We start from the raw sequence: 14,003 nt of genomic DNA, 5'->3' as shown, positions 1-14,003 counted from the left end.
TTGTCCGCTTTCAAAATTTCAGCGTGTGCTGAAAAGGTAAATGATCTAGAAGAAATAGTTATCAAAAGCAAATCCACAATGCTTCAGGGATCGTTTCTGATTTATACTTTGTGTTGTTTATGTTTGCCACGACTTGCTGATGTGGCACAGCTATTTCAGTATAGTCAGCATTTTTGAGAAAATGTACCTATGAAAGAAAAATCCAGCTCTAGACTCGTTTAGTTGGAGCCCAAGTTCTAGGTAGCTACTTTAGATGAAATAAGCTATGAAAATAGGAACTTGTGTGTTTTTATTAAGCATACCTAACGTGTCTTCCTTTCCCATTTTCTGATTTAGTCACCTGTAAGCCCTGCTCGGACCAAGAGGTCCTCATGGCTGTCTGCACCAGTGATTTCGGTAAATGCACCAACACACATAAGCACACAGCGCAGAATGAAGAATGGTCTCCTGGCAGCAGGTGTAGACTTTGGAAACTGCTGTTAGTAAGATTTTACAGATTATGTAACTCCGACAAGTCAAAGACAGAGGGAGAAATTTACCTCCTCTGTTTTGCTGAATGATTTTAAAATGTAACTTTTATTATACGGTAACCAACAAAAACTAAAGTTCAGTCTTGGAGTTCAGCAAGCTCCTCCTGCAGGTTTTATTAACATTTCAAAGTACTAACATGAGAGCAGACTGGCTTCTTATCCGATCCTTTAGAAGAAAGTAACTAAATAGATTTTGCTTATGTAACCGCATATAACAAATGGTGTAAAACTCAAGGCCTGCGGGCCACATTCTGCCCGTCATAACCTTTCCTGCGGCCTAAAGAGAACAGAAACATAGTGGTTACATTGGACATCTTTTTTTTATTAAAATCTAATTATTTTTTATCTTTATAGTACCAATTTACATCAGTAAAATAAAAGTAAAAAGATGTTACATAATTTTTCATTTCATGAAGTACTCATCAAATGCAGAGAAATCTATATTTTTTTAATAGTTTCTTAATGGTTAGCTATGCCATTAAGGCTGTTGATACCCAGTGATGTGGCCCAAATTGAAAGTGCTTTTAACTTCCACAACATTTGGTTCAAACCGATTTCCTTTCCTTTGCCTTGTCTTCTCCTATCCGGTCTTTCAAGCTGGCTGTGGCACTTTTGGAGGTGCGGCGTCGAGCTCGAACCAGCACCCCGTTGTCACGGTGACTCTGCGTCAGCTGTTCCAGCAGAAGAGCGGCCTGTTTGCGTGGGGCGGAGCCAGAGGACAGGGCTGGAGAGGACGGGTCAGCGTTCCCGCTCCGTGCGTTGTGCGTCCAGGAGAGGACGAGTTCCTCCTGACCGGCTCTGTCCACTTTGGTGAGGCGTGGCTCGGCTGTGCGCCTCGCTATAGAGACTTCTTAAAGCTGTATGCCGAAGCAGTGAGTGCAGGAGCAAACCCCTGCCACATAGACACGAACTGAGAGATTTCTGGTGGAAGACGATTCGCCTTAAAATGAAGGAGTTATGGGTAAAAATACCGGAGCATTTTTATGGAACCAGAAAAGGAGAAGCAGCAGTTTAGCCAAACATGGTCCAGGTTTTGTTGACTCTGCTGCCTCCATTTGACTACTCTTGTGAACTACGAGTGTATTTCTGTACAGACTGACTAATTTCTGTAAAGTGATATTTGTGCCCTACCAGTTGTTGCGATGACGGCCTTATTGCTATTTCTAGAAATGAAAGTTTGCTTTGTAAAAAGCTTCCTGTAAATTTGAGCCTTCTGAGAGAAGTCTATGGTATGCAGCTCTGTGAGTCTATGTGTACTGGATTTGTGGTTTGCAAATGGGTCTAAGTGGCTTATACGTATTTACAGAAAAATAAACCTGGTGTCTTTTTATGAACAAAAGGTAAACCGAACAGGCTGTGGTTTTGTTACTGAACTACAATGAACTCAAGAGAAACTGTGCAATGAAAATAAAGGAAGATCCACGTTGGAGGACAAAAAGTTACCAACATCGTAATAAATGTAAACAAACGAATATTATCTGGCAACTTAACCAACATAAAAAAATAATGTGAGTGACTATTAGTTGGTAGCAGAGATGGAAAAGTCAGGCATCTTGTCTGTGACACTCGGTGTTCATTTATTGTTTTGCGTGTGCAAAGTGAAGCAAAAAGAGAAACAAAGTTATTTTTTCTGCCCCACCCCTCCCAAAACACAAAGCCTGTTCAATAGCAAGAGCAAAAATAGGTTTCTCTTGAGTTTCATGCTGCTACATCTAGCAGAAGCCAAACGGACCAAAAGAGCTGCTTTTAGGCAGCCAAGTGAGATGAATGGTTAGTTTGATGTTTGATATGTTGGAATGAAAGCGCTGGAGGATGTGAATGACCTTAGATGGGTGTTTGTTCGCCTCTCCCTACGTCTGCTGTCAGCAGTGTGTGTAATGCTTTCTCTCCTTCCTCAGGAAGAGCAGGAATGGATGGGATGCCACCTTCCTGCTCTCGCCTTCACTCTCGCACACACTATCAGCCCGGTGAAAACCAGTCCTCGTTCTGCGCTCCGCTGTGTACAGACGGGTCTGGACTCTCTGATGCTGAAACAGTTGCTTCCTGGAGGCGTGGATTCCAGGAAGTGGATGAATCATTTTAGTGATTTTACTCAGCCAGTGAAGTTTGGCCGTGACGTATGTAATGCACTGGTGCAATGATGCAAAGCTTACCGGAAATTGGGTGCGCTGTGGACAACCATCGTCCACTATAAATAGAGGAGTGCTGAGTTGAACCAGATATTTCGTCTTCAATATTTGGAAGTGTGGCCAACACGGACTGACCGGCTTCTGCTAAAAATTCAGACTACAATTCTAAAACAGCGCAGAAAATTAACATCATCGTTCAAAACCTCTCATTCTGATTGGCCCACTAGAAGTTCTACTGGAGAAATCCACTTCAATGGGAGGAAGTCCAGAGGGAGTTGTGAAGTGAAACTAGAGTTAAACAGAATTTCATAGGAAGGCAACGGCCAGGATAACTCTTTATAAAAGTACATTTTCCTACACATTATCTAACGGGCAATGAACTTTTAGAATTTTAGTCGAGTAAAATTACCTTAACTATTTATTTCCTCTAAATCCGTTTCAATTATGTTCTTCAAAATGAGACGTTTCCGTACACTGATGTTGCTTTAAGAGTGTTGGGAAAGCCCTAATGATGATATTATGAGTTAGTGGGCCTTATATTGAGGTAAATTTCTGGATCCATTTTTAGGCAACACCTGCAACACACTTCAATTCTTATGAGATCATAGAGAAATCAAAAGCAAATCATCCATGCTTGTGTGGTTTCTCTCTGGGGACTCCAACCTCCTCCCAAAAGTCCAAAAACACGACTTGGTTCTCAAGGTTCTGGTTAGTCTTTATGTGAATGTGTGTTTGCCCTGTGTGTCTTTTGTTCTGTGATAGACTGGCGACCAGGCAGCACCTCACCTCCAGCCTAATGGCTGCTGGAGATAAGCACCAGCCGTCCAGAGTCCCTGCAAAGATAAGAGAGTGTAAACAATGGATGGATGAATTGTAAATTTGTCTGATTCCTCTGCTGGTCCTGGAAAATAACACCTTGCAACGGAAAGTGAAGACCTCCTGGTGTTTGGATAGCTGCACACTCAGAGGAGAGAAGTGCTGTTGCTTTTCTTCTGACTTCTTTAACTAAGTCTTTAACTCTGTGCTGTCCTAACATTGGCTTCAGTGACACCAATGTTACAAATGTTTCAGTTTTCTGTCTAACTTCTTAGTATATAAAACACCAAAACTATCAAAGCAGCCCTTCAGAATAATAATAAGATACTAGAATTATGTTGTCAACAAAAAGTTAAATATGAAGCATCATTCAGCGATCACCAACGACATTAAAAATTTAAACAAATGAGGCAAGGGAATAACCTCGAAATTTGCAGACTATCTTTTAAAATTCGTGTCTTTGCACAAAAATATGATTAGTCTTTGTACATGACCTTCTGAGTTAACATAAAATAGTGTGAGAGGTAGTGTAACAGAAGAGGGAACAGGAAGGAGACATCCAGACATGGTAAAATGGTCTAAGATAGATGCCATAAAACTGAGAAGGCCGTCCGTGTAACGCCGCCTGTCTTCACCGGAAGATGTGTATGCGGCATGTGTGTTTATGTTGGGTAGTAGTCCGAGAAGACCTCAACACGCGTCTTACGCGCTGCTCAGCTCCAAACCGAGCACTCCGCAGAAACCCAACTCCCCGCGCAACAGCGACATCCATAACAAGCGGCCCTGGAAACGGCCCAGCTCGGCCTGCCATCCCCGCTAATTCGGGACACACTTATCCCTCCGCACGGCGGTCTTAATGTCAACCTTTCTGAGCGAGAGTGTGTGAGATATGGAAAGAGTTTGTGCTGCAGTATGCGAGAGGCACAGCTGAGCGGTCAGCTGGACGCGACGGGAATGGCTGAGCTCGGGGAAAACACACACGCACGCTTTCCGCCCACACACACTCGGTTACGGCGCTGACATTTTGCAATGCGCTGGCCAGGGGTGGGGTCAGTTGTTGAACATGGTGGAATAATATTTTAGGTTGTGCGTGTGCGTGTGTGTGCGTGTGTGTGTGTGTGTGTGTGTGTGTGTGTGTGTGTGTGTGTGTGTGTGTGTAGGTGTGTGTGTGCGTGTGTGTGTGTGTGCGTGTGTGTGTGTGTGTTTCTAAAAAAGGGGTGAAAGAGGAGATGATATAAGGAGACAAATGCATTTCTTAAAGTTCCCAGGCTTCTCTGGATAGACTTTAAACATGTAGATGATTTATATGGAGAACCAAAACTGCCATCATTAAAAATAAAAGCAGAAATATGTACTTGGCCCAATAAATACATCAATGCACTTGAAATGCACCTAATCATATAAAATAGGAGAACTTTACCATGTTTTTTTAAAATTGACTCTTATTTTAATTTTCATTTTTTTGTCTTAGTTGTAACAAATTATATTTTTAAGCACATAATTTATGGTTAGTCCAGTCCATCCTCCTAACACTATTTACATGCTCGTTTCTTTAACACACTTTTCTCATGCCTATCAATCGTTCAAATATGCAATAACATCTAAGATGAACCAGTCTTGTTTGTATAACTGCTATACACTTCTAATATTCAAATTCAAATTTTAATCGTGGATTTCTTCATAGTTTTCTTTTCTTTTGTCGAATCTAAAGCATTTAAGGATAACAATCTCTTAAAGGCAGGAAATATTTTGTTTCCTAACGTGGTGCCTCCTAGAGAACTTTTAGCTGAATCAGAATGATACAAATGTCCCATAAATGAGAAAACAGTTTGCAAGTGGCAGCTGCAGGTGGGAGCATCTGTACGCTGCAAAGTCCAGGAACTGATGCAACAGCCATCTCTTTCAGAAACATGGAAACAAATATAGCATCCACGTTTGCAGAATCTGAGAGATGCACTTTACATGTCACACGCTCCGCACACAACATGTAGACAAACTCTGCACCAACCGGCCGGTCTGGTGGCGTGGAGGCCTCACGACTTGCACTTGTTTTGGAGCAAGGACGTGGACACCTGCCAGTCACCGAGGAGACTGTTAACACCTCTCTGCACCGATGTATTTTGGTGTCTGAGCCGACAGCTGGAGCTCGCTCAAAGTTGAGTCACGCAGCAGTGCAATTATCGCAAACCCAGCAGCAAATCCAGAACAAAATTATTTAAAAAAAATAAAAAATAAAATCCTGGTTTCCTGTCAAACTGAAGACTGTACTTTAGTTATTCCTGCTTCGTTCAGTCAACTAAAGCGTTCTCAAGACTGTAAGACATTTGTTATTAAGAACTAATGGCTCAATATGAGGAATAGGTCATTATGCTACAGGTGCATTTCAATAAATTATGATTTTATCCAAAACAATTTCTGTAAGTGAAAATCAGTTATAAACACTCACTTCACACAGATTGTTTTTTAATGTTCATGTTACAGTCACTTAAAACCGTTTACTTCAGAAAACCAAGAACATTCATCAACACAGACATTTTGTGATCACTTAATAACTTATGCGATCATCATTGTCACAACTGCATTCGATCATATTAATGGAAAGTTGAATGGAAGGAAACAATGTGCACAAGCAGCAAGTATTATTAGATCCTTGAGAGGATTGTGAAGCAAAGCCCATTCATGCAAGAGTATTTAGTCCACAACACTGACATACTTTTAGTACGATGGTATTTCTTTACATGGTTATTCTTTTTCAGAGAAACTGAATTTTGAGTTTTATGTAAGTCATTATCATCAAAACCCGTTAGAAAGAAAGAAAGAAAGAAAGAAAGAAAGAAAGAAAGAAAGAAAGAAAGAAAGAAAGAAAGAAAGAAAGAAAGAAAGAAAGAAACAAAGAAAGAAACAAAGAAAGAAACAAAGAAAGAAAGAAACAAAGAAAGAAAGAGAGAAACAAAGAAAGGATGCTTCACTCTCCAATGAATCCTTAAAACAAATGAGATTCAGGTCACCGTTTTATGGTTTTATTACAAAAAGCCTTTCAATTCAACGAGGTACGACTTTATATGATCAAAATAAAGAAGACAAAATAAGGATTAGGATTTAATAGATTTTAGAAACCCCACACCAGCTTCCCTGTGGCGCCTTACTGCAGTAAAGGACGGCATTGGAGCGCCCCTCTGTGGTTGGTAAATGAAGTGCAGTAGAAAATGCAACCTATTTACTGAAACTGAAACAACCTATTTAACCTTAAATAACCACAAGCAACACACATACTGAGTCTAAAAAACCCCCAAACAAAACAACAACTTTACAGAGTTTATATATTTCTACCATAAATTTATTATAAAGATCTGAATAGATGAGACAACACTTTAGTTGTCTTTGTAGAGAGAACATTAAGGGAGAGAACATTAAAGCCTCTCTGATCAAGAGTCCTCATCTGATAATGCCCAACGACTCAAAATGAGCCATCTGAGTATTGAAGAAGTGAGAATGATCATTATGCACCAGCTAGGGTTTCAGAGTGGGTGTTGGGTTATATTTTGGGTTGACTTCCTGTTAAGTTTCTTTTTCTTTGAAAGAGATCAACGATGTGGAGCTTTCAGAAACTGTTCTTCACTCTGTGTTGTAAGTTTTTAAAAATTATTTTACACATCTTACATCTTATGTCAGGAGGGAGGACATGACAACATGCCAAAGAATGAGAACCCCTGATGCTGTCATCTGACTTTGACTGAAAATGTCTTCTTGTGTTGTCTTCTCTCTGCAGCAGCTCTGAGCTGTGTGTGCAGCGCTGCAGATTTGATCCATGTGTTTGGATACGAAGGTACAGGTGTGCAGATTTCCTGCTCATATCCTGAGGGTTATGAGACTTATGAAAAGTACCTGTGTAGGAACGACTGCGCGGACGAAGACGTCCTTATTACAACATCACAAACAAATAAACCCAGACACTCCATCCATGATGAGAGAACGACAAGAATCTTCACAACAACAATTTCTAACCTTCAGTCAGCCGACGCTGGGACATATTGGTGTGGAGTGACAAGGAATGGAAAAGATCTCTACACCGAGGTAAAACTGGAAACAAAACAAGGTACGTAATTATTTTATTTTATTTTATTTTTTTACCATTTAAGTTGCTGAATAGTTTTCAAACAAGATTTGTGACTGTCTGAAGGGGCAATGCTCTAAGCGTCTGCGATATTCAGAACTGGTGGCAGTTGAGCAAAATTAGCACAATGACAGGATTTCCTCCATGTCTAATGATTAGTTTACCAAACCTTTGCAGTGCTGCTACTTTCAACATTTCGAACAAAGCATTGGGATATAAGTAACATGCAAACATAGAAGGAAAACGTGCACACCTTGCACACAGAAGAGAGTTTCATACAGAACTGAAAACTTCATTAGTCTTTATGAACTGAGTTAATTGTTTTTAAGATCAACTACTAGGGTAAAAAAAAAAAATAAGAAGGAAAAAAATTATGTTCTTCTTTTGACAATGGAAAAAATCCTCTCCTACAAATAACAAACTACAAATAAGCAGCTTGGACTACAACGCCCAGAAAAGTATTCAAAAACGTTTTCCAAATTGTATTGAGATTTGAAGTTATAGAGCATCAATAAATATCACATGCATGTAAAGTGGAAGGAAACCAAAATCAGAAATGTTCACGGTTCGAACTCTTTTTACTTGGCTGGACCTAAACAAAATTCAGCTCCTCCAATTGCATTTAGAAGCCAACTAATCAGTGAAGCATGTGAACGAGATGAATGTGTTTTCAAGGCCTTAATGGAGCTCATGTGAGCAAACAACAGGACTTTGGGTGCAAAAGCCCAAAGTCCTGCAGTTCTCTGCTTGTTGCATGTGTTTGCTAATCTAATAGCCCATCAGACAAGATCACAACGTTATTTTCCTGTGGTGGTTGTGCAGTGAAAAGTAGGCCATAGGGTTTAGCGCTTGGTTTTATTTAGAAATCATCCTACTTCTGCTTATGGTGGAGAGCAACTCACACCCGTGTGCATTTGTGCCTTCGCTACTCCAGATCGGTCACAGGTCTGAGCCACCTGCATGCAACACCTGCAACACAGTGGAAGGATTTCTGCTGGATTTTATTCAGATTCATGAGGAGTTAGAGAGATGCAGTAATACTAAAAGACTTCATTAAAAAGCTGATCTATGGCTCTGTCCGCCCAAATGAAGAGAGCCGTTGTGCTTTATCTCTGTGGAGTCTGGGGCCAATCAGATCGAGTTGGGAGTGAAGGAGGGTGGCGCTGAAATGAACTATTTACTTTTTTTGTTTTTTAAATTCAGGCAGCCTTTATTTGAGAGTGGTTAGATGGGAAAGTGGGTAAAGAAAGATGGGGAAGACATGTGGCAAAGTCATCAGGCTGGGACTCGAACCTGTGACGTCCGAATCAAGGACTAAGGCCTCCTTACAGGGTTGTGCTTTAACCCTGGCCCACCACGGCACCCACAAAATTTTGCGATTACTTTTAACATTTATTTTTGATTGGCAGTTTTAAAAGGCGTGAAGATAATTAGTAAGCCCTTTCGCTGATTGCAGCGAATGAAAATAAAGTGAGAAAGCGAAAGCATTAGCTGTTGAAAGAGTCCACGCAATGTGCTATTCATGAAGCCGCTGCTGAACTGCAACATGCGACATCATCTGAGTACGTTTTTACAGATGGATGCTGCAGCACGGTGAACAACATCCAGGGTAACGAAGGCGGCTCAGTGACCATCAGCTGTCCGTACGACTCTCAGTCTGTCGACAAGCTGAAGTTCCTCTGCAGAGGAAACCGACCCTCCACTTGTCTTCAGCAGGCAGTGATCACCTCTAGCAACACACAAAATGGACGATTCAGACTCTCTGATGACAGGAAGTCAACAATATTCACAGTGACCATTTCCAGTCTGACCCTGGAGGATTCTGGGTCGTATCTTTGCGGAGCCCAGAGAAACTCAGGATTTGATGATTTCTCTGCTGTTGAGCTGGAGGTCAAAGGTGAGAAATCAAATTGTAAAATGTATATCAAAAAATAGTGTTCATAGGCCCTTTAATAATTTTATTTTGTGTGCTTTCCAGAATGGTGCTGTGTGACGTCAAAGACAATTAGAGAAACTGCAGGACATGAAGTAACCTTGCAGTGCCCTTATCCGCCTAATCACCGAAACAACAGGAAGTTCCTCTGCAAAGGAAGTCAACGCAGCAACTGCACAGACGTGATGAAGGGTCAAAGCAGATTCTTAGTTCACAGCGATTTCTCCGAGTCTTTCTCCGTTAAAATCACCCAGCTGGAAGCAGGAGATACCGGAACGTACTGGTGCCGTTCAGAGCCCGAGTGGAACGTCGGAAATTATACCCAGTTTCATCTGTCTGTAGGTGAGAGGCACACAGGACACGTAAAGGACAATTTAAGTAAATATATCTAGCAAAAGATATATATTTATATATTTTATTTTTAAAAAAAAATCTAGCAAAAGTGCAAAGCTTCTAAAGTTACTTATTGTACATGTTGATGGATAAAAATGAAACAGATGGGAACAATAATATAAAAAACTAAATTATATGATCACATTTGAAACAAGACGATCTAGAAAATAAAAATAAATAAAACATGGGGAAAAATTGTTTCGCATTCAAAAATTAGCTTTGCTCCAAATCCATCCAAGTTCCATCATGAACATCTCAAAAAAAGCCTTATGATCGCTTTTACAATCTGTTGTTTCTTTGACTGCCACAGTAGAAGAAGAACAGAATGCGGCCAAAGAGAAAACGCTTCAGGCGTTGCCAACACAAGACATCACAGCGGGTGAGAAAGTCAAAAATAACAGAAACCCAACACCCCAAATGAAACTGAGAACGAAATAACTCGGCGCTTTTTCGACTGAACTTATTTCCACTATTCCGCGTGACTCTCGGTTGTTCATCTGGTTCCCTTTGGAGTTATATTCAGTTCAAACCGTAAATGAGAAAAAATGTTTTGTGTGTCAGTAACCTTAATTTCACTGAGATGTTTGTCTCTGAGCAAAGCAAACCCAAACCTCTCGTGAGAATTTTCTGGTTTCTTCGACAGCATCTCGACACCAGAGCAGCAGAGCGAAAACTAGACTTACAACCGCCCCGCAGGTCTCTAAGGAACTCATTGAAGGTACAGCGAGTTTGTATTTTAGTGGAGGTATTCTTCAGGCTAGCAGCTAAAGGTACTTATGTTTATTTTATAAATGTTCCAGTTAAAACCCAATGTTTTCGATTTTGGTTTCAGTTTGACACAGGTTGGTTTGACACTGGTTTTGTGGTTTTGGTTTTTAGGTTGACATTGAAAACACCTCTTATGCTTATTAAGCACAGTGATATTTATATACTCTCCTCTGATGTCAAGCTCATTTTAGCCATTGTGAGTTAATATCTCAGGAATGATTACACAACACATTTTTTTCATTTGTTTAAGGAACAAAAATTGAGAGCAGAGGTTTACACTTTTTTGAAGCTTTGTCTGCAGTGATGCAGATTTTGCTCTGGTTTCTTGAACTATTGGTCGATCTACACTTCAACTCTCACTTGAGCTATGAATCAGAACCGATAGCTTGCCACGGCAAAACCAGGAAGTCTCCCCGGGGGCCGATTTTACATATTCATAGATGGTGAAGGTGTGAATTCTAAAATTTCCAGTGACGTCAATAAAAAGAGGGAAAAAGCGAAGATTTGCAACGAGATTAGCGCTCAAAGTTTCAAAAGAGTTGCGCTAAAAGGCTGTTCATTTCCATTACTTTGCATCACCTCAACCCCCCAGAATTATAAAATTCTGACAAACATTGTATTTTAGACTGTTCTGTAATTGATTTCCAAATTGTAATAGAGCTTATAATAATAAATAAAAGCAACTGAATCAATCTTTTAAGGAAGCAACGTAGCTTTGTGTTTAATTGATTGTTTTTCTATGTTCAGGGTTTCCAGACGCCGCTCTCTATTCACTCGTTGCCGTCTTTGGTGGGCTGCTGCTGGTGACTGTCATCCTGGTCACGGTTTTCAAGAGCAAATGTCGCAAAGTGAAAGGTGAATTTAGAGCTTCCTCAAAATGTTTTGCAGTCCAGTCAAATTGCGCAGCTGTTTTCTCATGTTTCGTCCTGTTCCAGAAGTCGGAGTCGCTGCAGACGGGAAAAAGCTCGACTTCGTGGAAGCGCAGGAAGTGTGTGGAGGAGAAGATGTAAGAAAACTAAAGACCAAAGTTCTGCGGTCAAAATGTGATCAACCTTTACACCACATCTGTAGACGTCACAGTTTTTACTCTTGTGCGCAATAAATAGCGGGCGATTTGAATGTAAAGTTTTATATTATAATATTTTTTGGCACTACTGGGATCATAATAACTTAAAGGCTTTCCCAGGATTCCCCTGTATTTTAGCTCCATCCATCTGTGCATGAACTCTGACCCGCTTCCTCTTAACCTCCTGCATGAATACACACCCACTGCATAATGCTGCCACTTCCATGTGTCAGTGTGGGGAACTGCAGTGTTAAAATGTTTTATAAAGCCCAGTGAAGTTTAACTTCTGTCTAGTCTGACCAAAGATACATCATTTGCAAAAAAAAACATGAACCAGTTTTAGACATTTTTTTGCAAAATGTTTAAAAACTCCCTCCACTCAACTTTATATGAAAATACTGTACATTTTTCACAACATTCTAAATCTTGGAGATTTTGAATTTTGGATTTTCATCAGCTACAAGCTATAATAGACATTTACAAGAAATAAAGACTTAAAATATTTTACGGTATGAATCAATCAATCAATCAATCAATCAATCAATCAATCAATCAAATTTTATTTGTATAGCACATTTCAGCATCAAGGCATTTCAAAGTGCTTTACATCATATCAAACACAGAAACACAATGCAACATAGAATCAACAATCAAAACATGACATTTAGTCAAGTTCCATCATTAAATTTATAATTGATTACGTTTCAAATACAATCCTAAACAAGTGGGTTTTTAGTCGAGATTTAAAGGAAGTCAGTGTTTCTGCTGAGTAATTAAGCTGCATGACTTTCATTTTCTGCAATGAGTGGTTAAAAAAATATTGAACTTTTTCACAATATTCAAATGAAATGAAACTGAGGGGGAAAAAAAATCGAAGGGTTACTATTTATTTGATCATCACGTCCATCTGTGTATTTCAAAGCGTCTTTATAAAATGGTCTTTGTTGCATCGTGTACTGATGAAATGTGATCACTGTTTCCTTCAGGTGTATCAGAATCATGACTCTATGGTGATGAGGTCACAGCAGGTCGCCTCCTGGCAACAACATGCCAGCTGTCACTTCAGTGATGTGGACGAAGATGAAGCTGACTATGAAAACGTCACAGCAGCTGAAGACATCTACTGCAACCAGGATTTCCAAAAATATAAGTGACGGAGAGCAAGTTTAGCGCTTAACTAATGCACATTTTAATTTGTGGCTTCTCTGAAAATACTCAGAAAATAATATTTTCTTCTCTGAAAATATTGCAGTGGTTATCCAGAATTAATTTCTCTGTGTCTCAAGATTTATAGAAATATTTTCCGTTTAAATTTGTGTTGCTTTAATGTTTCTTTTTCACTGCACACATTTGCTTGATTTTATTGAAACAATCATATTATTATCTATACAAAAACAGCTACATATTAACCATATGTAAATAAAAATATGTACAAATAAACAAGTAGAGTTGAGAGGAACCCATATCTTATTAACAGTTATATTTCATATGTATATTATGTTTAAACGTATTATTCTGTATTTACTATCATTGTCGTTCAGTTATTTGTTTTATGCTGTATAAACGTGACATAAAAGTAAATCACAGGTTTCACATCTAATTTTTGAACTGAAAACGTGACAAAAGCAAAGAAATGGGAACCAAAAAAACAAAACAAAACAGCACATTAATTTAAGGAGCGATTATGACTTTTTGTTTTTCTTAAATGGATTTGTTTCTCTTAAGAACAAATCTATTTAAGCTCAACTAGCTCTGATGACAAGAGAAAGATAAAAACACGCAAATATTGATGATTCCTCCAAGAATGAAAAACTTTTAGTTGCGTTTAACTTCCTTCATGAGCACAGAAGCAGAAGTTGTTCCTCTTTTCTGAAAAATGTTTTATGAGAATCACTTCTGCTGACATAAATGGAACTGGTATCAAAAACAGGGTTTATTATTTGGTCATTTTCTGACTTGGTATGTCATGTGCCAAGGTATCAAGATGTTTTTGTTTGTTTTAAGTCATTTTCAACATGAAATTAGTTTCGTGTATTTAATTTCTGGCAACTTACTATTTTATGAGAGTAAAACACTTACAGTTAAAAGTAGCTTAATAGGAGCTATTCAGTGTGGAGAGGCAATCAGCTGACTGTAAAGGAATCAGAAATGTTTTTAGTTAGCATCAGAGGGAAGGTCATATTACTCTATAGATTTGAATGAACAATCACAATCTGCTGAAAATACATTCAGAAAGGCATTTCTACACTTGAAC

At 39.3% G+C, this 14,003-nt stretch overlaps 2 protein-coding genes across 5 annotated transcripts; both read left to right on the top strand.

Moving 5' to 3' along the window:
- The first annotated feature begins 267 nt into the window (after positions 1 to 267).
- LOC122829658 (meteorin-like protein) lies at positions 268 to 1,755 on the top strand. The gene is made up of 2 exons (XM_044114408.1): positions 268 to 396; positions 1,128 to 1,755. The coding sequence occupies exons 1-2, from the start codon at positions 372 to 374 to the stop codon at positions 1,442 to 1,444; spliced, it is 342 nt and encodes a 113-aa protein (XP_043970343.1). The 5' UTR covers positions 268 to 371; the 3' UTR covers positions 1,445 to 1,755.
- A 4,674-nt stretch (positions 1,756 to 6,429) lies between these two features.
- LOC122829618 (polymeric immunoglobulin receptor-like) lies at positions 6,430 to 13,208 on the top strand. 4 transcript variants are annotated; one of them, XM_044114336.1, is made up of 9 exons: positions 6,430 to 7,102; positions 7,245 to 7,571; positions 9,166 to 9,486; positions 9,568 to 9,864; positions 10,229 to 10,294; positions 10,559 to 10,633; positions 11,431 to 11,538; positions 11,619 to 11,689; positions 12,736 to 13,208. In XM_044114336.1, the coding sequence occupies exons 1-9, from the start codon at positions 7,066 to 7,068 to the stop codon at positions 12,901 to 12,903; spliced, it is 1,470 nt and encodes a 489-aa protein (XP_043970271.1). In that variant the 5' UTR covers positions 6,430 to 7,065; the 3' UTR covers positions 12,904 to 13,208. The 4 variants fall into 4 exon arrangements, with proteins under 4 accessions (XP_043970271.1, XP_043970270.1, XP_043970272.1 ...); XM_044114335.1 differs by having other exon boundaries at positions 10,226 to 10,294; XM_044114337.1 differs by lacking the exon at positions 10,229 to 10,294.
- The last annotated feature ends 795 nt before the right edge of the window (positions 13,209 to 14,003 follow it).

Source organism: Gambusia affinis, linkage group LG04 (assembly GCF_019740435.1).
Source record: "Gambusia affinis linkage group LG04, SWU_Gaff_1.0, whole genome shotgun sequence".
NCBI lineage: Eukaryota > Metazoa > Chordata > Actinopteri > Cyprinodontiformes > Poeciliidae > Gambusia > Gambusia affinis.
This window is presented reverse-complemented; position numbering and strand designations above follow the sequence as displayed.